This window comes from Eubalaena glacialis, chromosome 5, assembly GCF_028564815.1.
Source record: "Eubalaena glacialis isolate mEubGla1 chromosome 5, mEubGla1.1.hap2.+ XY, whole genome shotgun sequence".
Taxonomy (NCBI): domain Eukaryota; kingdom Metazoa; phylum Chordata; class Mammalia; order Artiodactyla; family Balaenidae; genus Eubalaena; species Eubalaena glacialis.
In genome coordinates, this window is record NC_083720.1 from 113,562,730 (window position 1) to 113,590,614 (window position 27,885).

General features: G+C 46.1%; 1 protein-coding gene across 4 annotated transcripts in view; it reads right to left on the reverse strand.

Annotated features, from left to right (window-relative positions):
• TMEM131L (transmembrane 131 like) overlaps positions 1-26,640 on the reverse strand; it is a 157,900-nt gene extending 131,260 nt beyond the window's left edge. For all 4 annotated transcript variants that reach the window (XM_061191594.1, XM_061191593.1, XM_061191592.1 and 1 more), the window contains exons 1-3: positions 26,482-26,640; positions 25,738-25,808; positions 17,110-17,153 (exon numbers count right to left, since the gene is read on the reverse strand). In XM_061191594.1, coding sequence (XP_061047577.1) covers positions 17,110-17,153; positions 25,738-25,808; positions 26,482-26,605 — 239 coding nt within the window. In that variant the 5' untranslated portion in view covers positions 26,606-26,640. The remainder of the gene's footprint in view (positions 1-17,109; positions 17,154-25,737; positions 25,809-26,481) is intronic.
• Positions 26,641-27,885: the final 1,245 nt, after the last annotated feature.

Genomic DNA, 27,885 nt, shown 5'->3' on the forward strand with positions numbered 1-27,885 from the left:
TCTGCTTAAATACGGCATTCAGTGATTTTAAATGTTTTTTTTTTTTGAAACTGTAGTTTAGACCCAGCTTCTAGGCAAGTACTATTTGATACCATTCTAGAGAATTCCTAACCATTAAATCCACAGCCCGATCTATGTTGACACCCTCACTCCAAACAGGATTCTCTTCAACCAACCACTTTCTGACTTCGGTTACCCCACCCCAGAGCGCGGCTGGCCTGGCATCACGAGCCTTGCTGGCCCTCGAGGAATTGTCTTCAGACTTCTTCTCCAGCCAGGGCTGGCCTCCACGCCCTAAGCTAAGGCACAGCCACATCCTTTGAACAGGCTGAAGCAGTTCACACTTGTTCGGTAAAGAGCTGCTACCCCTCCCCCAGGACCCCCTCACACCTCCGCAGGATGCAGCAAGTAAAGGGCAGCCACCTGGCAAAGCAGGGCCCCCAACGCCACTGCCCCCGTCAGAGCATCATCTCACCCGCACCAGGGCATCAACTCTCTCCCAGCCCCTCTAACCCACAGCTCCTGGTAACTAAATAGCTCTGCACCATTTTCCCTTTCCCAAGGCCTCATAATCCTCCTTTGCAAGAAGACAAGTTCCCACTCTCCAGGTGAGAGAGCCTCAAGCAAGGTCTACCACGGAATGCGAACCGCCTCAACGAAGGGGCTCTCCCTGGCTGCCGTGCTCAGATGCCATCAGGGACCGTGGTTGTCTATTCTCAGTCTGTTTCCCCTCCTTATTGTGAGTTCCCCTAAGCCAAGATGTCTTATTTTTTAATGTACCTTATGGCATAATAGGCAAAAATAAAAATAACTCTTCACTACCAAATGAAAACACTGAACAACTTCAAGTGTATTCTTCCAGACTGCACAAGTGATTCTGTGCAGCATCACACAGGTAGTTCCATGTTTGGGATAGCATCCCTGGGAGGTGTCATAAGGACAAAACAAAGTAATATAGGGGGAAGCCTATCACAGAACCTGGCACAGATCCACTGAGTCAACATCACTCTTTAAGATAAATGGTTCCATTATTGAAGTACAATTGACATATAACATTATATTAGTTTCAAGTGTACAACACACTGATTTGATATTTGTATACTGCAAAATGAGCACAATAAGTCTAGTTAACATCTGTCCGTAATTTTTTCTATTAAAAATTCAGTATCATGAACCTCTTTCTCTCACAAACATTTCACTACGACATTATCTATACGGATGTACTGCTGGACACGTAGGCTGTTTCTAATTCTTTCCCAAAATAAATTACGTTGTTTCTAATTTTTTCCCACCATAGAAAGATGAACATCATTTTAAGTATGTCTTGGTAAACTTAGCCTACTGTTTCCTTAAGACACAGAGTATTATTTCTTTAAAGCATACACACACTTTGATATGTGCTGCATATTCCACTCTGAAGAGCTTCCTTTACACGTAACCTTTTTAATCCTCACGCAATCCTGTGACTGTGAAGTATGTAGTATTACTGTCCCAATTTTACAGATGAGAAAACTGAGTCTCAAGATCACATAGCTGGTAAAGCCAGAGATAGGGTTCAAACTCTGAGCTTGCGGCCTTAGCCACACTAGTACTGGCTTCTCAAATGCAACAATTCCTAAAAAAAGGATTTTCCCTGGAGAAGGGACAGGTGCAGGCCAGAGCAGGGTCCCTTGATGTTATACGGCAGGTGCAACTAAAACGAGGACAACCTTCTCGATCTCGCAGCAGGTAATATTGGAGTGCTTACATGCGCGGCGCTGTTCTAAACACCTTACGTGTATTTACTTAATTCTTACAACAAACTGCAGTAGGTACTATTCATAATACCCACGTTTGAGGGAAGGGGAAACTGAGGCACAGAGTTTTGGCAACTTGTTAATAAGTAGGAAGTGAGATCCAAACCCAGAGGGTCTGGCACCAAGCACATCTTCCAGCCCCTGGGCTACTAACTACCTTGAGGATGGGAAAAATGCCCTGCCTCCCTCTGGTCATCCTTCCCATCTCCACCTGAGTCTCACATCTTACTTCACAGCTCTCACCGGGACAGCCTCCAAAAGCTATATAAGTTTAGAAAACTCACATACTGTAATAGCGTAAATAATTCTTAGATACTAAAAATCATTATTTGGGAAACCAAAAGAAACCTTAAAAAAAAAGTACTCTACAAAAAAGCAGTACTCTACAGAAGTACAGATGTTCCTCAACTTACCATGGGGTTACATCCAGACAAACCCATCCTAAGTTGAAAATATCATAAGTCGAAACGCAATACACCTAACTCACCGACCGTCAGCTTAGCCCAGCCTACCTTAAATGTGATCAGAACACTTACAGTAGCCTACAGTTGAGCAAAATCATCTAACACAAAGTCTATTTTATAATAAAATACTGAGTATCTCATGTAATTGATGGAATACTGTGCTGAAAGCAGGGAGCAGAATGGGTGTCTGGGCGCAGAATGGCTGTCTGTATCGGCTGTTTCCCCTCGTGATGGCGGGGTTGGTGGGAGCTCCGGCTGCCCTGCCCAGCATCACGAGAGTGAATCGTACCTCTTATCACTAGCCCGAGAAAAGATGCAAATTCAAAACTCCAAGTACGATTCCTACTGAATGCGTATCACTTTTTTTTTTTTTTTTTTTTAATTTTTGGCTGCATTGGGTCTTCATTGTTGCACGCAGGCTTTCTCTAGTTGTGGCGAGCAGGGGCTACTCTTCGTTGCAGTGCACGGGCTTCTCACTGCGGTGGCTTCTCTTGTTGCGGAGCACAGGCTCTAGGCGCATGGGCTTCAGTAGTTGTGGCACGTGGGCTCAGGAGTTGTGGCTCGCAGGCTCTAGAGCGTAGGCTCAGTAGTTGTGGCGCACAGGCTTAGTTGCTCCATGGCATGTGGGATCTTCAGGGCTTGAACCCATGTCCCCTGCATTGGCAGGCGGATTCTCAACCACTGCGCCACCAGGGAAGTGCTGAATGCATATCACTTTGGCAACATTGTAAAGTTGAAAAATTGTAAACTGAACTACTGTAAGTCAGAGACCATCTGTACTACTAAAAAGTAATACAGAGATTAACTATATTAAATGTGTATGGAGGGCTTTTACTATGTTTAAAAAAAAATAAATGCACAGACCATACAAATTGGAATAAAATGACTAATGCAACAAAATATTTAAAGTTGTCCCTAAACAGACTTACAGGAATAAAAGTAATTTTTACCAACCTCCTGAAGGATTTTACTTACAGAGGGACAGAAAACTGACATGGATCACTGAGAAAACAATACAGAAGGCTGGAGATTTAACGCCATACTATTAAAACCTATAATCATATCTACCCGGTCAAAATCCCAAAGTTGAGGGGAGGGCATAGACAAAAAAAAAATGCATGCAATCCAGGCCCTCTAGCTGTTGTTTTTCTTGTTCCAGTTTCCTATTCCACTTACTTCTCCCCTTCTTTCCTTTTATTAGTCAATATTACAGGTGTGCAGGTCTCCTGAAGCATCTCTCTCCTTCTCCAGCTTCCCCTTTAGCCCCAATTCAAAAGCAGAAATAAAAAGAAAAGAAAATGTAGATAGTGTTGTGCATTTAAGTGAGAGATGGTCCTTAAACTCAGCAAGAGACCAGGTTACTTGATATCTGTGCGTCCATGAACCCTACTCCATATGCCACAAATATACTTCTGAACTCACAAAAACAATGCCCAGGACGCACCTCTGAACTGGGTTTTGTTTTTGTCGTGCTTGTTCCCTTTAGCTGTCAGCTCACTTTTTCAACCTGGAATTGCGGTTTCCAACGGGGAGCAACACGCTTTTAATGGACCCTTACTGTACCCACGGTAACTTTAAGGAGTTTAGGCAATTAGGAATAACCTCCCTTAATTATGGTCTAAATGTGGTGAATTAATGAAACCCCTTCCCAACTACCTAAACACATTTCAAATTAAAACGAAGCCTGAATTTACAACCCAGGTTAAATGGATTAAAAGATTAAGGGCTAGAGCGCAAGGGCTTTCTCCACCTCACTCTCACATTTCAACCTCAAATTACCCCAGCCCTCTAATGACTGGAGGAGTCACTGTGAAAGCGCCTAATTACCCAAGAATTACGCCAACCATAACCAATTTCAAGATCACAGATCAGATGTTCCCAAAACATGAATCTGCTAATTAAAGTTACATGAAAGTCAAACCAACAGGCAATTTGGATGGGACATCCATCCACCTGAAAGTAGACTGATGGATAAGTATTAAAACCCACAGTAGGGCTTCCCTGGTGGCGCAGTGGTTAAGAATCCACGTGCCAATGCAGGGGACACGGGTTCAAGCCCTGGTCCGCGAAGATCCCACACGCCACGGAGCAACTAAGCCCGTAGGCCACGACTACTGAGCCTGTGCTCTAGAGCCCGCAAGCCACAACTACTGAGCCCGCACGCCTAGAGCCCGTGCTCCGCAACAAGAGAAGCCACTGCAATGAGAAGCCCGCGCACCACAACGAAGAGTAGCCCCCGCTCGCCGCAACTAGAGAAAGCCCACGCGCAGCAACGAAGACCCAACACAGCCATAAATAAATAAATGAATTTATTAAAAAAAAAAAACCCACAGTAACAGCAGCTCTGCCTCACTGTTGGCACTATCAGACACCCGGATCATTGCAGTCCACACATATGGAGGCAGAAAGAGACTCATCTTGATTCAAGCATTTCCAGGGAAGAACAAAAGGATTCTCCCTCCAAACCGATGAATGGCTCACAGGGATGTGCTTCAGCATGTGCATCAACCCACACGGATTCACTTGCTGGGTTTAAACTGGGAATGAAACAAGTTTAAGATATTGATACTTCTACATGCAGCCCCAACACAGCACACATGGCCTGGCAGCGTTTTCAGTAGTTGTATTTTTCTGAATTCTAATCAAAGGACTGTGGTTTGATTTCAAGGCTTTGCCTGTTTGCTAAACTTCAGTGTATACCGAAATATTCTTCAACCTTCCCACTTATTTCCCACAAGTTAAAAAAAAAAAAAAAATCATAAAAAATACTTGTCCCCAGCGCCCACAATTTTGTTTAAATAAAGAATTCCCATGGATATGCTCTTACAGATACACAAAGAAATAATTTAGAAATAAAACCCATTCTACCAAAAGGCCAGGTTCAATGAGTCAGTAAGAAAACCCATGGGGCCTATAGCTGCCCCTGGAGCCCTGGCAACCCAAAGCTGTGTGACCCGTAAGTGCAGCTCTCAGAATGAAAATGCCCAGCCAGTTCAACACCCAAAGTTACTTCCTAGGAGCCGCAGAGTTCGGGGAGGGCAGGGGAAGCAGGTGAGGGGACCCTCAAAGGGCTCACAAATGAGTCTCTGTATGTAAAAGGTTGAATCGTGTCCACCTAAGATGACATGCTGAAGTCCTAACCTCAGACCTTAGAATGTGACCTGACTTGGAAACAGGGTTGCTGCAGACATAATTAGTTAAGATCAGGCCATACTGGGGTAGGGCGGGCCCCTGACACAATACGACTGGCGTCCTTTTAAGAAGACAGCCGTGTGAAGACATGGAGACACACAGGGAGAACGGCATGTGTGGCAAAGGCAGAGGTGGTGGCATGTGGCTGCAAGCCAAGGGACACGAAGGTCACCGGAGAAGCAGCAGAAGCTAAGAGGAGGCAAGGAGGGATTCCCTGCGGGTTTCAGAGGGAGAGCGGCCAACACCTTGCTTTCACACTCCTGGCCTCGAGAACTGAGAGAATAAATTTCTGTTGTTTTACGCCACCCCGTTTGTGGTACTGTGCTATGGCAGCCCTGGGAAACTAACACAGCACACTTGAACTTGGGCTTCTTCCTCCTGCCTTCCTCCGTCCTGCCCCCTCCACTGGCAGACACTCCCATTGCACCATGAAAGAGCCACAGGGAATTCCCGTCTGTGGTCTGGTTGGGGAGGCCTCCCTCCCCTGACGTGTCACACGACAGGCTCAGCCACCCCAGGCCCTGGTCCCAACTGTCTCCCTTCTCTCCAGCTCCCACCCACCCCTGGGCACCACCCCTGCTCCTGCGGCCAGGCCAGCACCCCTGACCCAGAGTGGAGGGGGTAAGGTCAGGCAGGATGTGCAAGTGCCCTTCAGTGTGGGTGGTGCCTGTGCTGCTCCCGCCCAGCCCAGCTCCTCACAGAACTTTTAGAACATTTCTTTCAGTTTTTACTGAAGTAATATCCTTCGTCCTGCCCCAACAAGCCCCCTACAGACTCACACACACACACACAGCCACGTGCCCAGAGGGAGCTGGGCCAGGAGGCAGATCCAAGTACACACACACCCTGTACTGCCAGTGGCCACTCCCATCCCATAACTGAGAGTTTCTGTTCCTGGGCCAAGGTTTCCTGCCAGACTCACTTCCCTTATAATGAATGAATTATCCCTGAGAAAGTTCCTCAGTTCTCCCTGGAAGCCGACCTCGATGGCCTGCTGGGGCACAGTGGACCCCGACGGGGGGAACCCACCCCCGCCCCATAACCAGGACAGAACTCATTTAGGAAAATCGGATCGGCTGGCGGAAGGCTGGTCCCATGAAAGGAATACAGGAGTCCTAGGTTTGCTCAAACCCCAGGCCAGCGACCAGGAGCCGCACTGAGCACAGCCTGTCTCCCAACTGCCACCCGCTGCTTCACCTCCAAGACCGTTTCTGCATCTCATTATTCCACCTTCAGCCAAAAGTGGATTTTGAAATGTGTTCCCTTAGATGCCTCAGCCTGGACCAATGGCATCCAAGTCTGGACTTGAGCCGCATCAGAATTCCCTGAAGGGCCTGTGAAAGCAGCTCGCCGGCCCCTCCCCTGGAGCTCCTGATTAAGCTGGGCCTGGGGTGGGGTCTGGAAGCCGGCCTAACAGGTTCCCCGGCGGTGCTGATTCTGCTGGTTCCGGGACTGTGCTTTGAGAAACGCCGCCCTAGCCCCCCCACTCCGCACTGGGCACAAGTGACAGCTGGTGGCACTACTGCAGCCGGCCATCCCCTCCTTCCCCCTCTCCCCGGGCACAGCCTGCAGTGTGCGGGGAGCACCACTCCCCAGGGCTAGGGTAAACCCTGCCAATCCAGTGGCCCCACCAAGCCCTCAGCCGGGGAGGGGTTCAGGGTGAGCATGGACCCATGTTGACGTGTGAGGCGTAAGCGGAAGTCGCTGAGGGGTGCTCCTGAGAAAGAGGCGCAGGAGGAAGGTTCTTCTAGGCTGCCCATGGATGTTCAAGCGGGCAGCCAGAGGCCGTGAGGCCCGGGGGGAGCTGGGCAGGACCGGCAGCCAGCAGCACAGACAGGTGGGAAGGACCCGGCTGCCCGGTGCTGACGCCCACCTGCTCAGCAAACCAAGCCAGCACCACCCTGCTCCCGGCTTCTTGTTAGGTGACATAATACATTCTTTATTGTTTGAGCTGGTTGGGTCAGGGTTTTCTGTTACTTGAAGCTGAAAATATCTAATCACAAAGCAAAGCAAGCTAACAGGATAGCACGTCCGTCCAGGACAGAGGGCAACCTCTCAGCACACATGACAGTGGCGTATGTTCCACAAATAATCCTAAAATTCCAGATTTGAACTTTGCAGACTATTCCAAAAGCTATGCAGCTGACAGTCAGTGGGTGAGCAACACCCAGAAATAGTGTAAACTGAAGAAGCCGTCTAGCACCCCGTAAAGGGTTACTGAAGACCCAGCTCGGGTCTGTCTTACAAGAGCCATGCTCATTTTTTTCAGGGGTTTCCCAGGAACCCCCCACTACTAAAGCTCACCGGAGAATTCAATTGTTTTCACCTATCAGTCTTCGACTTAGTCTCCTTCTGCAGAAAGCAGGTACCAGTATATCTAGTTGTGAAAATGGTCTTCTAACCTATTCCACTTTAGAGACAAGGTAGACAAGCATATCTAGAAACAGGACACCTCAACTTATGTGCCTGTCCTGCCACCACACAGCTCTGTGATCTTAAACTGTTTTGCCTTTATGAATTCATTCCTCATCTATAAAATGAGAATACCACCACATATCCACCTGGTTTTCTAAGGACAATGCATGTGAAAGTACTCTGTAAACCATAAAGTATAAGGGCAATGACTTAAACCCAATTTTGAATGAATTAATTGGATTAACATGGCCTGATTTTGAGAGATAAAGATTAATCATGTTCCCAGAAGAATTACTTCACCAAAAATTCACAGTACATACACACACCTGCCATGACTATCAACTGGAACACTGTTGCATGTTATTCAAACTGGACTTCACCTATTATCAATAATTTAGTGGCAGCTAAAGGAACCAACATCCACAGGGCACCATAACCCTCTGAAAGTCACCACTGTACAAGGCATGACATCAACGTGGATTAGTTACTGTGCACATTTTCACAGAGGTCAACTCGGGAGGTTGTGCCTCCGCTTCTACAGAAGCTGCTCCCTGGGAACTACCTTCGACAGCGGCCGTGGGCTCCTCCGGACATCCCACAGGTGGCAAATCCTCTTTTCTACTGGAGAAGTTTAGTTTTAGCCCAACAGCCTCATGTCCTTCAGAGCCGTGTTTACTTGGACAAACTGGGTAGAAACCACAGGACTTGGAGTGAGGGAAAAAGCAGGTACGGCCCTAAACCCATGCTTCTCAGACTGGGATAAGTATCTGTGGAGCACAGAGACAATGCCAGGAGGTAAACACGACCATCTTCCTGAAACATGAATTTTATTAAAAGATTTCTGGAGGGGGAAAAAAAAAAAAGGAATAACCAGTGAGTAATTTTTAAATGACTAAAAATTCTCAATAAATTTTTATTTTTTTTTTTTAATTCAAAGAATTTTCATGCTCACGGCAGACCTTTCAAAAGTCCATTCCCAATACTTTGGGGGAAAGCACTGGGAAGGACTACACGTAGCAAATGAAACTTTTTCTTGCATCATTTACAAAGTAGATGCAATGGCAAACCCTAAAGTAATGGTTCCAAAAACATCTTTATTGAGCACATCTGAGAAATACTGTCCAGGCTACCACAGTAATCATTTGTAAAGTGCCAATGTTCTTTTGTTACATTTATTGGGGCGGGGGGGATCACTGTTACTCTGGAGTCCTATTTCCTCTGTGGAAGACTCTAACAACAAACTCATAATTTGATGGCAATTCATTTAAAATGAGAGTAATAAGCTCCCAGGAGACCCCATTATCTCATTATTGGTGTTCCTAGACAGAGAACACTGCCTTGGGAAATCATATTTCTCCTTTGAACCCTGAAATCCCAGGCTCTGCCCCCTTCTTAAGCAATAAGAAGCTTGGTGTCACGACACGTCTCGAACACCTTTACAGAGCTAATCAACACTGCTGCCAATACTCTGGGCTCCACCTAGGGTACCTTTATTTCTCATCGACCCAAAGCACAATAAAGAAGGGCCAGGGCTTCCCTGGTGGCGCAGTGGTTGAGAATCTGCCTGCCAATGCAGGGGACACGGGTTCGAGCCCTGGTCTGGGAAGATCCCACATGCCGCGGAGCAACTGGGCCCATGAGCCACAATTACTGAGCCTGCACGTCTGGAGCCTGTGCTCCACAACAAGAGAGGCCGCGATAGTGAGAGGCCCGTGCACCGCGATGAAGAGTGGCCCCCGCTCGCCACAACTAGAGAAAGCCCTCGCACAGAAAAGAAGACCCAACACAGCCATAAATAAATAAATAAATAAATTTAAAATAAAAGAAGGGCCAAACAGCCAAAACGCCAGCTTGTCTCTTAAGACCTAAGTTGGGTTTCCAGCGACAAAACACCCAAGTCTCTCTCTTGCTCACAGTACTACCTTCTCTCTTGTCTAAAATAAGCTTCTCCGAGTCTTTTATACACTTTTTAACCATGTGGTAATTTCCGTGGGCGAGTCTTCCTGAGCTGTTGAATCTGCCTCACTCTTTCTTCAGAGCACCCACCTGACTGCATGGACTCCATAGTTACTTCCCTGTTAAATACTGTGACAAGTGTGTAAGTAATCAGCCAGGCCACTGAGTGCCCTGTGGAAGGACGCCAGCTGAGGGTCGGACTTTCGGTGCTGAGTTTAGCCACTTCTCCTCAAGGCATCCCTAAGGCTAACATAATCAACACTGAGGTTCTGGCACTGGATGACCACATTTACAGAACACACCCAAGCTCTCCAGACTTCAATTCCCCATTTTTGTTTCTGGAATATCAACATTAATGAAGTGGTCTGCCTGTTTTTGTTCTAAATTAACCTTCAAAATACACCTGGAATTATGAAAAGTTGGTTCAAATATATCTTTCCATATAAAGATACAAATTAGCACAAGCCTAATCACTCCAGAGTATGTAAAAAAATATATCCAGGAAAAGTAAAAATTTCAGTGAAAATCAGAATTAAGATTCTGATCCTATTATACTATTTTTCTAATTGATTTCAATTGAGGGCTAACTAATTATGTAAGTGTCAAAAGCTTTGCTAGAAATTTCACAACCTAAAAAAAATCTGAAAGGGGTTTTGTGGCTTAACCCTTTTAAACAGGGTTCTTGTTTAAAAGCTTGTATTCTAAGGCCAACACCTAAATTATGAGCCCTATTACAGTCAAAGGAAATTCACTTCACACTGTCAGGACCACGAAGACCATGACTGAACGCGTTCACTGCACCCCTCTCGGGGCCACATGACCCTGTAGAAGGTTCCACAGGGCACACAGAGATAGAGCTAATAACCCATTCTCATTAAAAACACGCCAACTGCAGTAACCCAGTTTAAAAACTACAACCCCCAATCCTAGTACCAGTACCGTGGTTTCAATGGCAAATATGGTTTGTGTGCCTGGATATGAAGAGCACGTGAAGCATGACAAGCAATCAATCTAAAAGACTTAAAAACAGGAGGGTGCATCCCTTCATTTAGCACCTCCTCTCCTAGGTGTTAGGTAGTGGATTAGGTGCCGGGGGGTCAGTTGACTGAGACTCAGACAGGTGGGTGGGCATCCTGAGAAAGGCAATTTTAAACAGAGGAATGAACGTCCGGGCCGGCAGAACTGCCATGGTGCGTGTGGAGCAGGACGGATGGAGTTAGTCGGGTAAGAGGTGTGCCAGGGAAGAGAAGAGTGTCTCGGCAAAGAGAGAGGGAGAGAGGCCGTGCATGACGGGAAGTGAGGCTGGAGAGGTGGCCTCTGTGCCATGCTCAGAAGGTAAGGCTGCTTGCAAGAGGAATGACGGGCAAGGATGCACATGCTTTAGATACATCACTTGGGTAGGAACCTGGAGAGCAGACTGGGGTAGCTGTAAAACCAAGGCAGGAGACCATGTGAAGAAGATGCAGCCAGACCTGGTGCCCCGCTGGGGACGAGGCGTATGAGAGGAGGCAAGGGGCGTCCTGATTTCTGACTTATGCAAATGAATGCACGGGGCACTGGCCAGCAGAGGGGGCGGGGCTATGCCAGGGGAGCAGCTGAAGGGGAGGTCGGGGAGGGCCGTGGGGGAGGCCGGGAACCTGAGGGGACTGAGCCCAGGAGCTCAGTTCGGGACACACTGACTGGGCGGCACCGGAAAGCAGAGGAGAGCTCGCTGGGCAACTGCACAGGTGCGACCCCTGGGCAGAAGGTACCACCGAGTTCAAGCTCCTTCTCTCTCTTTAAAATCCCAAGAGAGCAGGTGCCATCACCCAGGGAAACGACAGATGGGAAGAGAGGAGCGTCCAGGACGGAGTCCTGGGGAGGCAAGTTCAGGTTAAAAATGCCTGATCCTATCAACACGTAAGGAACTTCAACGTTGTGCTAAAAACACAGCTTTCGATTTCTGAAGAAAAACAAAGAAAAGTGGAAAGTAGTTCCCTTCCCCATGGGGGCTCTGAGATAACTCACTGCCAGAAGGAAGCTCCCTGAAGATTAAGTCGCTTCTGTCTGCAATTACATCTTTCAGTATGTTGCTGAAAGGTTAACGAGATTTTCTTCATGTTCTGACGAAAACGGTTTCAGAACACATGTTGCTGCTGCTACCAATCAGATAAAAGTACATTAAAAGAAAAACAAAACAAAAAAACCTTCCACAGACACCCCCTGGCCGGTCAGTATTTATGATTTTTACCTAACCATTTTAAAAGCAGAATTAATATACTAGTCATACTTTGCCAACGCTTAAACTTTTCACATTCTAACAAATACACCCCAAAAAGGCCTTTTGGAGATGCGTCCAGAGAGCCAGACCAGCTTCCCAGAGAGTGTCAGTTCTAGGAAGAGCTGAAGTCAGCTTGCTCTCCTTTGCTCCCGTCACTGAATCCCCAAAAGCAATCTTTCTTTCTCAGCAGAGGAATAGATTACTGCTGATATTTGAGAACACCCAGGAGAAAAATGGGGATGGAGAGGAGAGAGGGGAGAACGTTTTTCAAATACTGCTTTTCTGGCTTTCAACCAAGTACAATTACATAGCATTCACAGAAGATGAAGTCAAGATAATATAAACAAAATCTTCAATGAGGCCAATTACCCTAAAAGCTTTCCCAAACTCTGTTTGAGATCACAGGCAAGCTGCTCTAGAACCCTGCGCCCCAGAATCTACAGTGGTCCAGCCAGGACCCCACCTTAGCCCGTCTGGGGGGAAACACAGAGCCCCCTTCACTGCCCAGACTCTCTCCAGTGACAGAGGTCAGTGCCACTGACACTTTTCCTAGGACTACACTTTTCCTAGGACGTACTGAGACTCTTGTTTTATGGTCAAATCTATTTCCCAAGTTAGTAGCTGTTCCTCTACAGGGGTTCTCTCAGAGACAGAGCATTCATTTTGTGGAATTCATATGTGCTGCCTGTACTGACTTCAAGTTCACCTTAATATCATTAAGGTTAGTGCAGCAGGGCAGTAATTAAAATGAAAATCACAAAAATGTTTGAAAAATGTGTAAGAAGATACTAATGACTTCATAAATAAGGTTAAGAATAAATGGCATTTAGGGCAAACCTAGTATTGGCCTATAACCCAAAGTATAAAATAAATATCCATGACGTAAATAAATAACTGAATAAACCAATAAATGAGAGAACAGACAAATCTTCCATACAGCGGAATTCTAAATAATTTATGGAGGTGGAGCTTATTCCACTTAATGACTTCCCTCCAAAGAGTGTAGTACGGAAAAAGGTAAGAAAAGAAGAACTTTAGTGGAGAGAGCTAACAGTACCTCAGCCAGGTGGTCAAGGTCAGCATCAAAGTGTTAAGTCACGCTGACAGTCGATACCCTTGATATATGAGGAGAATGGCAACTTATAACTGCGCTCTTCCTCCCCCAAACCCATAACCTCAACCTAACCATGAGGAAAAACCTCAGACAACCCCAAATTGAAGGATGAACTCCTCAAAACTGCCACGGTTTCGAAAACAAGGGAAGTCTGACAAACTGTCACAACCAAGAGGGTCCTGAGACATGACAACTAAATGTGGTCTCCTGGATAGGATCGTGGGACAGAGAACATTAGGGAAAAACCAGGGAAATCCGAATAAAGTGTGGAGTTTAGTTCACCATAAGGTACACATGTTGGTTTCTTAGTTGTGACCAATGTACCATAGTAACATAAGGCATTAACACTGGGGTAAACTGTGTGAAGGGTAAATGGGAATTCTCTGTACCATCTTTACAGCTTTTCCGTAAATCTAAATCTATGCTAAAGCAAAAGGCCTAATTTAAAAGTAGCAAGAGATTCTATGAGCTTTGAAGGTATTAAAATCTTCATTTTTTAAAAATCCCAACTGCACAGTAGAAGGTAAACGAACAGTAAGTACTTAGGTGACTGACTGACCCATCACAGGACATTAGACTCAGAGAGAATTCATTCATTAGACTCAGAACACCAGAAGCTACATTTTCAGAAAATGGACACAAAGAAGGTTTTCTGGTTGCAGCATCCAATCTTCATCATCATCTTGCCTTTACACAAAAGGCAAAAAACCTCAACAACGACAACAAAAAAAAACCCAAGAGGCTTGGAAGTCCAGCTAAAAGGAAAGCGACTAGGGATAAAATAACAGCAAAACACTGGAATATTTGATATTGAGAAGATTAAAACATATAAATCAGGGTGGACCAAACTGTGAGTTTTGAAATCAATTCAGTAGTGGCAACCAGCATTTTTTTAACAAAAGAAAATGAAATAGAAAATTTCCGTGGTTGTGACGGCTACACAACAATGTGAATGTACTTAATGTCACAGAACTGCACACTTAAAAGTGGCTAAAATGGTAAATGTTATGTATATTTTGCCACAAGTTTTAAAAAATGAAATAGAAAATACAGTACACCACAGGCAGCAAAGGTAAGCGCTATTTTATAAATAAATAAATAAACACACATGTACATATTCACACATCCACATATATTGCCTGTGGGTAATAAGTAATCATGATATAAAATGTGACTTTCATCTGAGTCACTGTCCAAAAGTTTGAAAGCCACTGACTCAATTCCCCCTCACCTCTACACCCTCACTCTGGTCGTCTGTGTCAAAAGAGCACGAAGGGGACTTCCCTGCTGGTGCAGTGGGTAAGACTCCGTGCTCCCAATGCAGGGGGCCCGGGTTCGATTCCTGGTCAGGGAACTAGATCCCACGTGCACGCCGCAACTAAGGAGCCCACGAGCCACAACTAAGACCCGGTGCAACCAAATAAATAATATTAAAAAAAAAAAGAGCGCGAAGGATAAAATCTACTTCACACCTTTAAGTGTGACAGGAGATGGGTGAAAAGAAACTAGTTCTAATTAATAAGAAAAAAGAGAAGGACACCTCTGAAAGAGGAAAACCAATGCAAAGGCACACAGGACAACGCCCCTGGAGATGCAGCCCGGCGTTCCTAGCGCCACACTCACCTCTGCATCTTCCCGGGACAGGATGTGTCCCATCAAGTCTGAGATTCCTAGAACAACCAAGGAGAGCTCCTGACTGCCCTCTCGCTAGACCTTTCCCATCACCGTCATCGTCACCCCAGATGCTCCAGCCAAATCCGAGCAGCCTTCCATGGTTCCTCTTTCTCTCACTCTCCACAACTGAGTCAACCCAAATTCATCTCAGAACTTTCCACGTGCCTCTGTCCGCACCACCTTCGACAGGAACCAGCGTCAGCATTCCTCAGCTCTTCTTGCTCCCAGACACTCAGATAGGATTGTGACAAACTTTGAACTCTGCCCCGTATATTTAAGTAATCCCAACATTTAAAATGCTGTACTACTGAATCACTTTGCTGTACAGCAGAAATTAACACACTGTAAGTCAACTATACTTCAGTTACAAAAATAAATTAAAAAAACATACATATAAGTCAAGGAGAAAAAAAATTTTTTATGTTATACTATGAATTTGAATGTTTGCAAAGAATGCAATTTCTGGCCTATTATAAATATTGGCATTTTTAATAAAACTCACTTTTTAAAATATATTCAAAGGAATCTAAATATCGTATAATGATATCCAACATTATTCATTTTTAAAAATATACAGATAGGCTTTCCTATATTGCTGGATATTCCCTCAAAGAATTTTAACCTAATATAGCTTTATGTTTAAAGCCTTTTTCAACAAAACTATGGGTATAAATTGAGATTTTGGGGTTTTTTAAATATCCTGTGACCACAGGGTCTAAGTGTCAAATTTTTTTCTTCTGAATTATCATAATTTTTATTAGCACACAACTGATCTAACAAATTTTACAAATTTTGATAGGTAATTAAACATAAGAGTTCAAATTTTATTGAAAATGCATCCTTTAATGAAATTTATGGAACTTTTCCCCCCCTAATTGGTTTATATGACTATTACTGCTAGAATGAGACAGGGTTAATTAGCATCAATTTAATCTTATTTTCCTTGTCCCTTTTTTTTTTAATGTAAACACTGAAAAAGCTTGTTCACATAAATAGATGTGAATGGAAGGAGCTTTGTTACAGCACTGACCCTATACGCTCTACACTCCCTCAGCATTTTATCCACACATCACTTTTTGATGGTCTAACAACTGACAATTTGATTGGATTCTCCTTCAACATTATAGAGAGTAAAGATTTGAAAACCACCAAAGTTACTAATGAATTCGTCATGCAGAATTAAATCACTTTCTCCTAACCAATACCAATACTTCAAATTGTCCCTTTGCCCAAGATGAAGCACAAAGCAGGATCAGGGCCCGGAAAGAGGTCTGCCTTTGTTTGGCAAAGAGGAGAAGTGAGACTGCGAAAGAAGAGGTGGAAAAGGAGAACTTGCGACCTCAGACAGATCAGTTTTAGGAGAATATATGGATGTTGGGGATCTAGAAGCTGATTCTCTGAAAGTTATCCCCATGCCCAGGTACCGCTTAGAGTCTTCAGGTACCTCCAAGGGACCAGATATCCCAGTCTGACAACAACTAACCAAGAGTGCCCCGTGACCAAAGCATTCCCTTAAAAAATGTAATTTACATCTTTTAAAGGATTTGCTGGCCCCTGCTTAAAATCTTTTAACAACTCATCCCACACTTAAAGAAATTAAAACCGAACCTCCTCACTATGGCCTCTAAGGTCCTACCTCATCTCACTATCCTACGAAACCACACTGGCCTTCTCCACGTCCCTGGATTGCCACCAGTGCTTCCCACCACAGGCCCCTTGCACCTGCCATTCCCTCTGCTTGCCGCCTGGCTGCTCCCACACAGCCTCCAGACTTGAGCTCAAACGTCACCTCCAACCACCTAAGCATGCTATCCATCTCATTATTCTCTACCACAGCAACTGAATTCTTGATAGTTCCTATTGTAAGCATAACTATTATGTTTTGTTTACAGTAACGTCTGACTTCCCTACTACACGCAAACAGGTCTTGTTCAGTGTTTTACGTCCAGCACCCAGCACACTGCCTAATGCTCAACAGATGTCTGTAAACAGGATGGTGTATGCACGCCATGGGAAAGTGAAGTTAGTGGGGGCGTGTTTTCACAGCTTTCTGTGCAACCTTATTTTAAAACAAAGCCATATTCATTATTAGAGAGTATAGATACCCCAAATGCCAAAGAGAAAGGTAAATCACAGATAATGTTAAATACATGAACACAGACATATCCCAAGCCTTCAGACAGCATCCAAAGTGGGCAGAGAAACTTAGCATGGATTTGCTCCCATTTTTTTCCTTACCTCTGTTCTTGAGACTGCTCCTCCATATCTTCTTCAGAATCACCCTATTGAGAAAGAACACGCTTTAACAGTTGTTTCAAAGAAACACAAAATTTCCCAAAAAACAAAAACAGTTCTTCAAATCCCACAGGGGTGATGAACTTGTCTATAACAGTGTCTGGCACACAGCAGGCACTCAATAAATACTTATTGAAAAAAAGAATGACAATAGAATGGCACCACTGAAAGCCAGAAACTCCCAAGTGATCCCTTAGATGTTCACTGTAAGTAAACATTCTACCTGTTTAAAATCGCCACCAAAACACAGTCTCAAAATTGGTTTGACATCACTCCTCTCTCCAAGAGCCTTTTTTTGGTGTTTAAGTTTAATCGCACAAGGTAAAATTTAACGATAATTAAAATCCCCAAACATAAAGAATCCCCTAAATGAGCACCTGATAGATTTTGACTTATAAGTGGCATAAATATCTCACTCAAATGCGCTTCCAAAATCTTCTCTGAGACCTACCATGCCACACTGTGACCAGAAGTCACATACCAGGTGGGTAAAAAGAGAAGGTGCTTGCAACAGAAGCAAAAGGGCAGATCCAATTAAACGCCGCCTCAGCACTCGCCCGGCACCCGTGCTCTTGGCACGGCTCTATCCTCTCCCGAAGCTGCACCGCTGGCTGCGGAAACACCCACCCTTCCTGCGCCTCCAGCTCCCCCAGCCCGAGGCTCTCCTGGTCGCCCTGCCCCCCATCCTCCTGGGCCCAGACCCCACTTCACTAACGCCCTCTGACTGTTAACCCACTCTTGGAGCCACAGGGCCCCAATCCCTACCTGCAGCCCCAGCTTCTCACTCTATCACACATGGAGATAAACACCAACCTTCCCACAGGAGCCAAGGCTCGGGCAGGATAGGTCAGACCCCGCAGTACCTGCAGGACCACTTAAACCACAGCTGCAGCCCAAATGCCAAACACCTCCAGGCTCTACGCACTGTCTCCCCAGAAACAACGACACCAGACTTCTCAACGCCAGGGGTCCCTGCCAAGGGCCTCCTTGTGTCGAAGAGGCCGTCACACTCCCTGCCCCTGGGCAAACCTGAGAGTTGTCCTACACTGCTCTCCTGCCGTCACCTCCAAACATGAAGATCTACCCACTCATCAGAAATACAGCTCAGACCTGTCCTTCTCCATCCCTCCTGCCGGCAAATCGGCCCAAGCCATCAGCACCCCAGGCCTGCACTACCACTGCTGACGGGCTTTTCACTCTGTTTAAGACTGCTGCCTTTCCAGGAGGTGGAGAAAAGGGAGCCTTCATCCACTGCTGGCAGGAATGTAAACTGGTGCAGCCATGGTGGAAAACAGTATAGAGGTTTCTCAAAAAACTAAAAATAGAGCTACCATGTGACCTAGCAATTCCACTCCTGGGTATATATCCGAAAAAAAAAACCAAGAACACTAAATCGAAAAGATACATGCACCCCAATGGTCACAGCAGCACTATTCCCAATAGCCAAGATACGGACGCAGCCCAAGTGCCCATCAACAGATGAACGGATAAAGAAGATGTGATACACATACACACACACACACACACACACACACACTGAAATACTACTCAGCCATAAAAAGAATGAAATTTTGCCATTTGCAGCAACATGGACAGACCTGGAGGGTATTATACTTAATGAAATAAATCAGAGAAACACAAATACTATATTATATCACTTACATGTGTAATCTAAAAAAATACACCAAACTAGTGAATGAAACAAAAAAGAAACAGACTTACTGATATAGAGAACAAACTAGTAGTCACCAGGGGGAGAGGCAAGATAGGGGTAGGGGACTAAGAGACACAAACTACTGTGTATAAAATAAATAAACTACAAGCATATATTGTAACTATAAATGGAGGATAACCTTTAAAAATTGTGAATCACTATGTTGTACACCCAAAATTTATCTAATATTGTACATCAATTACACCCCAATTTAAAAGAAATTTTTTTTAAAGATTGCTGCCTTCAACCCAGCCTGTGTGCAACTGTGAGACCAATTTTTTTCAACATCAGTCGTTACTTATGGACCCAGCAGTCAAGGTCACCGTGTTAATCTCTGCTCAAGAGCCAACCTCCAAGCTCCTGAACCTGGAATTGAGCAACCGTCACTTGACCTTGACACACCCATCCCAATCTCTACAGCCACACTTCAGCAGGGCTCTGGCTCCCATTCAAAGCATAAAACACACCTCCCCTGTGAGGCTCTGGGCTAATGCAGGTCTCTAAGCGGCCCCTCCCTCCCCAAAGCCTTAACAGACCCTCCAATACACACTGCTCCTCTCTCCCTCCTCTCCATTCTTACATTTCAGCACTTGGATCCAGCTTTATCTCCCCAACAACACCGAGCTCTCAAAGGGCGGGGACCAAACCCCATAATTTCTCCCCACTCCCTCTTGGCAGTGCCTCGGGACCTTGCTAGCTATTCTAATTCTCTCACAGCTTTCAGGGGCTGGCTCAAATACCAAATACAGGCCTCCTCAAAGAGACCTACCTTGACTTCTTGAATTAAAACTGCAACTTCCATCACCCAAATCTTCCTCCAATCTGCCACCATATAGCATTGATGCCCTTCTAACAAACTGCATAACTTATAATTTATTCTATTTCTTACTTATTATCTATATGCCTCCATTAAACTGCCAGCTCCACAAGGGCAGTGATTTTCTTTTTTTGTTCCCCATGACATCCCCAGTACCTAAAACAGTGCTCAGCCCACAGCACATGCTCCATAAATGTCTGCAGGGCTAAGCACAGTCTAGGTGTTTCTTAAATACTAGTGGGTATCGCCCCACACCTGTAAGATGGCTATCATCAAAAAGACAAAAGATAACAAAGGTCGGTGAGGATGTGGAGAAAAGGCAGCCCTCATGCACTGCTGGTGGGATTGTAATCTGGTGCAGCCACTATAGCAAACAGTACAGAGGTTCCTCAAAAAATTAAAAATAGAACTACCATATGACCCAGCAATTCCACCTCTGGGTATTTATCCAAAGAAACCTGAAACACTAACTTGAAAAGATATATATACACCTATGTTCACTGCAGCATTATTTATAATAGCCAACACACAGAAGCAACCTAAGTGTCCACTGATAGATGAATGGATAAAGAAGATGTGGTATGTATATACACTGGAATATTACTCAGCTATAAAAAAGAATGAAATCTTGCCATCTGTGACAACATGAATAGACTTGGAGGGCATTATGCTACGTGAAATGAGTCACACAGAGAAAGACAAATACCATATGACCTCACTTACTTGTGGAATCTTAAACAAAAGAAAACAGAACAGAACACCAAGTTCATAGATACAGAGAACAGACTGGTAGTTCCCAGAGGCAGAGGTGGGGAGTGGGCAAAATGGATGAAGGGTGTCAGAATGTACCAACTTCCATTTATAAAATAAATAAGGCATGGGGGATGTAATACACAGCATAGTGACTACAGTTAATAATAGTGTGCTGCATTATTTGAAATTTGCTGAGAGTAGATCTTTTTTTATTTTTGAGAGTAAATCTTAAAAGTTCTCATCACAAGAAAAAAAAATTTTTGTAACTATGTATGGTAATGGATCTTAACTAGACTTACTGTGGTGATTATTTTGCAAAGCTCCAAATATAGAATTATTATGCTGTGCACCTGAAATTAATATAACACTATATGTGAATAATAGCTCAATAAAAATTTTTCCAATAAAAAAATTTTAAATACCAGTAGATATAACTATTTTTAAAACTTCATTTGGACTTCTCTGGTGGCGCAGTGGTTAAGAATCCACCTGCCAATGCAGGGGACACGGGTTCGAGCCCTGGTCCGGGAAGACCCCCTCATGCCGCAGAGCAACTAAACCCATGTTCCACAACTACTGAAGCCCGCGCGCCTAGAGCCCGTGCTCTGCAACAAGAGAAGCCACCGCAATGAGAAGCCCGTGCACTGCAATGAACAGTAGCCCCCTCTTGCCGCAACTAGAGAAAGCCCGCGCGCAGCAACAAAGACCCAGTGCAGCCAAAAATAAATAATTAATTAAAAACAAAAATTTCATTAAGCAAACTTTCCTAATTCAAAACATAACATGAAATTACTTCTCTCAGACACAGGCACCTTATCATCTCCATACTACTTTCCTGGTCAGACTGTGCTAAAACTCATACAGTAGCAAAGTGGCCAAAAGCTTGGGCTCTGGAGCTAAACACCTCCTGGGTTCAAATCCCACCACTGCTGTGCATGTTCTTATCGCCTTGGGCAAATTACTAACTCTCTGTGTGCCTCAATTTCCTCATCTGAAATCAGCTCACAATACTTCATAGCTTTTAGGATCTTAATATGAATTAAGACTCGTAGAGGGCTAAACAATGCTAGTAGTATTCAACCCATGTTGATTATTCTTTTTCTATGTTAATAGTGGAATTTGATTCAACCAAAAAGAAATTTCTATGACAAAACGATTTCCAAATGCTAGTCAATGCTTCCCAGCCTGAGGCGAGAGACTATTACCTCACACGGTACCTGAGATACTCATTATGCCACTTCCTGTTTCACTTTCTACCAATTTCTGATATCTACACGCTCAGGCTTAAGTAGGCAAAATAAACAAGACGCGGGATTTTTCAAGGCAGAAACGTTCTTATTCATCACTGTACCACAGGGGCCTATCTGGGCCAGGCCCCAGCCAGCTGTTTGCTCGATGGACTAACAAGGCCAGGATCGCACAGCCTCCCCATCCCATCCCAGACCAACATGCTTCTGCATCAGGAAACAGCTCCTACTCGGCACCAATGTCCACGTCCCAAACCCAACCACGGCCCTGAGGAGTGAGGCTTCTCACCCCAGTAAAGTCTGAATGGACTAAATGAACAAACTGTAGATTGCCCTTCTTGCTCCTAGAACTGATACAGAAATGTGATTATTAAACAGTAATAGGAACTCAACGCCTAAGGCATTCCACCTGCCATCTTCAGGAGTGGCTAACTTCATGAATAGGGGAACTGGACAAGACACTGAGCACTGCCTCTCCTCCACCAGGAAGAACCCCTGAAGGCCTACTGCACGCACAACATCGTGGCCACAACGGGGCACCCAAGCGTAGACGCCCAAACCCTCTTAAGGGGAGCCAGTTAGGGCAACAAGGCACACACAAGACAAAGGAAAAAACCCAGACACTCGAGAAACTCAAAGAGGAGGAGAAATGGAGACAGTGCCACGGCCAAGCTAGGGGTCAGGAAGGACTGATCTTGGACAAACGGCAGGGCAATAGCATTTGTGCTTTCATTCAACAGATCCATGTTGAGCCTGCATGGTCAAGGGGCAGGTGAGTGTCCCAGAGGACTGAGCGGAGCTGCAGACAAGGTCACACTGCAAAAGGCCCCGAGGGCCACAGTGGCTCACAGGGAGTCATGGAAGTTTCTGACCTTGAAGGCGGAGTAAGAAGGTGCACAAAGCAGTACCTTGCACACAGGCAATCACTTCTTGACAATAAAACATTTGACGAAAACATCTGTTTGGCTTCTGTAACATCACCACTCTGGAGTCATTGTGGTGAAGCATGAATGAAGTAGAGTCAGAGAAGAAAAATCCTGTAAATCTAAGAATAAAATTACATGTTTTTTTCTTCCTTCTCATTATCACCATGGATCAAGTTTTAATGTTCTTAGACCAAAACATTTTACAACATAAAAGAGTGCATAACAAAAAGATATGAATAATGTAACTTATCTATGCAACTGCTGGGCACATGATAGTACTGAGTTATCTGCACTGGTTCAGCCCCTTCAAAGCAGGAAAGCTGTTCCATGCTCTCCAGTGACCAAATCTAGGGGTCAGATGAGATACTGCCAAAAAAACATGTAACCTATATTAAGCGCTTACTAAATTCAAGGCACTCAATCCTCACAAAATCCTCTGAGATTGGCACCACTATTAACCCCATTTTGCAGATGAAGAAACCAAGGATAGAGCGGTGAAAAGCGATGGGGCCCTGAGTCAAATCCTGGAAGCCCGGCCAGAGGGATTTATAAGGCTGGCAGTTTATAACAATTCAATTATTATATCTGGTTTTACTAATGATGCATTATTCAAGTTCTTGGTCACTTAAGAGACCCATTAAAAAAAGAAAAAGAAAAAAAAAGGCCCAATCTATAGAAAACATGTCCAAAATAGATAACTGTATAAATAATGAGTGTTGGTAAATGTTAGTATTCAATTTTTTAATGGCACATCTTCGGATGCTCCTGTTTCACTGATCATTGACAAATCTTAGCTTCTGAAGCCAGCTTTTAAGTCTTCCTGAAAGGAACCCAACTTACAAAGTAGGCAGAAAACCCTCAAATTTACATAACACCTATAAATATTCTCTTTTCAACAGACTCCCTGACACACATGAGGGAACTTTTTCTGAAAAAATTCAAAATACTTTGAAAATAATTCCCTAAAAATAACTCTCTTCAGAACTCTCTGCAGTTTACACACACACACACACACACACACACACACACACACACACGTGCAGTTTAGATAGATATGCAGCTTAGATAAATATAGACAGACAGACCCATATCTATCCTCACCCCCACCGAGGTACATGTAGGGTAAAACAGTCTCTAAAAAGTACACATATAGATGGAGTATTTAGAAAATGATTTTGAGTATCAGTTTCACTTTCATTATAGCTTTGATTAAAAGAGCTTAGGTATAAATGCTTCTATAGTGAGTATTCCAGAGAACAGCTTCTAAAATTCTAACATTTTTTACCAAAACAAACTGTATTATACATATAAACAAAACAAGAAATTAAGATTTACATAAAATCACTCTTGAGCCTATAAATAAAATCATTCATCATATCAGGGGCTTTGACTTTCTATCTCTGAGCACAGAGACTGAGCCTTCGACTAATGCTGTAACAAATGAAAGTCTATCATTTCCTTTCCTTTCAGTCTGGGTAGGCTTCCTACACTAACCAGGAAGAGGTAGAGGGTACGATTGAGTAAAAATGCAAAAATGTATAGATATACACCAGTGCTTCTCAACCGGGGCAATTCTGCTCCCCAGGGACATCTGGCAAGGTCTGGAGACATTTTTAGCTGTCACAACTTGCAGGGAGGGAGGAGTGACTGCCACTGGCATCTAGTGGGTAGAGGCAGAGATGCTCCCAGGACAGCCCCCCACAATAAAGAATTCTCCAGCCCAAAATGTCACTAACGCCTCTGCTGAAAACTCTTGATATACACAAATATAACTATACTGCATTTGTGAAAAATCAATATGCCAAATGTTAAGCATGGTTCTCTCAGCAGGAGTTGAGTGATTTCTATTTCGTTCTATTCATCTTTCTGCATTTTTTTAACACTACACATCTGCCCTTTACAATCAGGGGAAAAAATCTATTTAGGAATAAACTTTTAAGAGGACAGACTATTTGCTCCCCATCCTGATGGGGCTTTTTCTCCAAGGACTGGTCTCATTCAGCCTGCTGGCCTTCAGGGAAGGTCCAGTACATTTTTCCTCTAAAAAAATCACCTCTCCACCTTGAAGCTGTTATTCATTAGCCCTGGTTAAAATGAATATTCCAAATATCTCAAAACCAGCCCTCTAAATGCTCCACATAGGAGGAAGAACACTGAAATGTAAAACTGCACAGCCTCGCCAGTGAAGTTACAGCTACACATCCTGTTTTCTAAACAGCCACAAGAGACAACATAGAATTAAGTGCTGCCACCAATGTGAGAAGTCATGAACATCTTAAAAATTACTGGCACACAAGCTGACTATTCCCTTACAATTCAAACCACTCCCCCACCCATCCAAAACATGCATTTGGGGTCACTACTGTCGCTGATGAAAAACAGTCAACAATATTATATTTAAATGTGTACATCTGCAGTCAATGAGAAATTCTCCTAAAAGTTAAATCTTAAACACAAAGGCTTTGTAGTACTCTATCTATTGAAGCGGTAAATCTGATGATGCCAGATTCTCAACAAATCATTAGTAATGATTTTTCCACATGCAATCATTATATCACACGGCGGTGGGGGGGGGGATCCGAAACCTGAAATTCAAGTTCTTAACAAGAGGGTGTATTCTAACACAAATTAAAGGCACTTGGACAAAACCCAAGATTACAATCCTTTAAAGTCACATCTTCATCCCAAAGCTACTTAACGCCAACGGCAAGGACCACTCACTAACATTTCTGAAATCAATATTCCATCCTCCCGTGGTCCTCAGGCACACAGCACGGCTCACGGAGAGATCAGGGCACGGGTCCCTCGCCCACCCCGGACCACTGGCGGCCAAGGGGCCCGCCCTTCCCCTCTGCACCGCCGCCGCCGGCCGCGGCCCTGCTGAGGTGGCCTCGGCTCCCACCTCCTGAACCTGGGGACGGCGTGACTCACGCCCTGTCACATGGCGCGGGAGGAGGCCGGGCAGGCCACCGTGGCCAGGTGTTCACGCTCGGCCCGACCGTTTATTTGCCTTGCAAAGTGGCCCGAGCGCCGGTGCTGCCGTGGGGGCCGGCGGCCTCCGGGCCTCTCCTCCCTTGCACCCCCGCAGCCGCCCTGTCACCTGGCCGTCCTCACCTGAGTGGGCAGCAGGAGTTCCCCTTCCTCCGCCTGCCACAGCTCCACCACGTTCGGCAAGGGCTCGATCGCTGCACCAACACCAAAAAACACACCGCGTTTTTAATGCACGGAAAAGAAACGCTTCCTGTTTCCCGATTGTCCCCCCGTGCACCCGCCTCACCAAAACAAGCCTCCCTTCCCTTCTAGAAGCCGAGGCCACCCGAGGAGCGAGCCGAAGATCGGAACACAATGGACTGGGTGCGAGCCGGTGGCCCCTCGGACGTGCGGGCTCAGGGGCTCTAGCGCTGGGGGGACGGAGAGGAGAAGCCACCCCGCGGGATCCTGCGCTCCGCATCCCGCAGCAGCTGGGACGGGCATGTGCGGGACGCGGCCCGGGCAGCCAGGCTAGGGGAACAAAGCTGCAGGAAGCCGGGCCGCGGCGGGGCCCCAGCGCGCGCCACACAAAGCGGGGGCTGAGCCCGGGGCGCCCGGGGCCCGCGCACAAAGGTTCCGAGGCGCGCGCGGCTAGCGGTCCGCGCCGCGGTCCCCGAGCCCCGCGACTTCCCAGCTTTCGGTTGGCGGGGGGCGGAGGGTGCCGGAGGGGACGCCGCGGTGAGCAAAGGATACCAGCCCGGAATTGCAACCGCTTTCCTTCCTCCTTTCCCGTTCCTCCCCTCGCCCTCTTATAGCTTTCAGCAGTTCCCCCAAAAGAAAGGGGGGGCGGGGTGGAGAGGGAAGCCAGCGGAGCGGCGCCAGGCTGACCTTGTCCCTGAGCCCCTCCCGGCCGACAGCAGGGCAGGAGGACCTGGAAGACGCCCAGCAGGAGGTTCACGGCCGCGGCGGTGAGGCAGTAGCAGCCCGGCTGCGGGCGTCGGAGCCCCGCCATGCTGCTGCTCGCGCTCCTCTGCGCTGCTCGCCGCGTTCGCGTCTCGCTAGCTGGCGCCCCGTCCTCCTCGCCCCGGGCCCGCCCCCGCGCCGCCTGCCCCGCCCCGCCCCGCGCCGCGTCGCCTCCGCCCCCGCCGCCGCCGCCGCCGCCGCCGCCGCCGCCGCCGCCGCAGCAGCTGCTGCAGGCCAGCCTCGGGCGCGCCGCTTGCTCCGCGCGTGTGCGCCACAGATAGGGAGGGATGGAGCGCGGCGGGGCGCGGGGAACGTGGACAATGCGAAGGCCGCGGCCGCCGCCCCGCCCGGCTCGGAGCACATGGCTGCGGGCCCGCCCCGCGGCGCCCTGCGGCTGCGCCCCCACGAGGCTGCGGGGCCCGGGCACGTTCCGCGGGCGTGACAGGGGCGCCGAGAGCCGGCGGGAGGGGCTCCCGGGCCACTATCTCCAAGAACTTTGGGGTGGTTTCCGCTTTGTTTGGGCACGCGGGCCACGATCGGGTTATTACCCACAGGGGCAGGGGCGGCGATGGGAGTGAGGAGTCGCCCAGCGAGAGGCCCCAGACAGGGTATTAGTGGAAATAATGCAGTGGTTGTCAAGAAAGGCGAGTGCAGCCATATGGCTACTGCCAGTTCTGCAGCGAGGATATCCGGTGGCTGCAAAGTCTGTAATTTAGAATTAAAAAGAGCTCTCCCAAGACCCGAGAGGCTGACCTCAGCGCCGCGTGGCGGTGGTGGGCCCGGCACCCTCTGTGGAGACGGTCCAGTTTGTGACAGGTGGGGAAGCCTCTTCCTAGGGGGTTTAGAGCTTTAAAGACCCTGCACACACTCCTTTCGGACTCCTATTGCAAAAAATTTAGTCAGCCTCTTCTGAAACCTAGTTGGGGTCAAGGACGTGGTGAGTTGCTGTCTCTGACATTCACGGGGTAATATCAGTGATACTTGGAAATACATTTTTTGATGCCTATAACTAAAAAGTACGTCTAAGATCTGAGATCTCTTTTAAGTTAATATCATGCCTTTGCCAACGGTATCAGGAGCAAGGTTTTTTCGGGGATCTATTTGCGCGACCTGGAAGTACTGGCAATCTTAAGATATTTTTAGTTAATTTGCTGCTTCCAGAATAGCTTGTATGAAATTCAGAGAATATGAGCCATGTAGAATGAAGAGGGGAAGTGACCGTGGCACACCTGTCTGCTTACATTGATCCTCTATCTAATTGCTTCTGGTGCCTTAGAGTCTAGACAATGGCAAAGCAGTGGTCGAATAGCAGGACAGATGTGGAGAAGG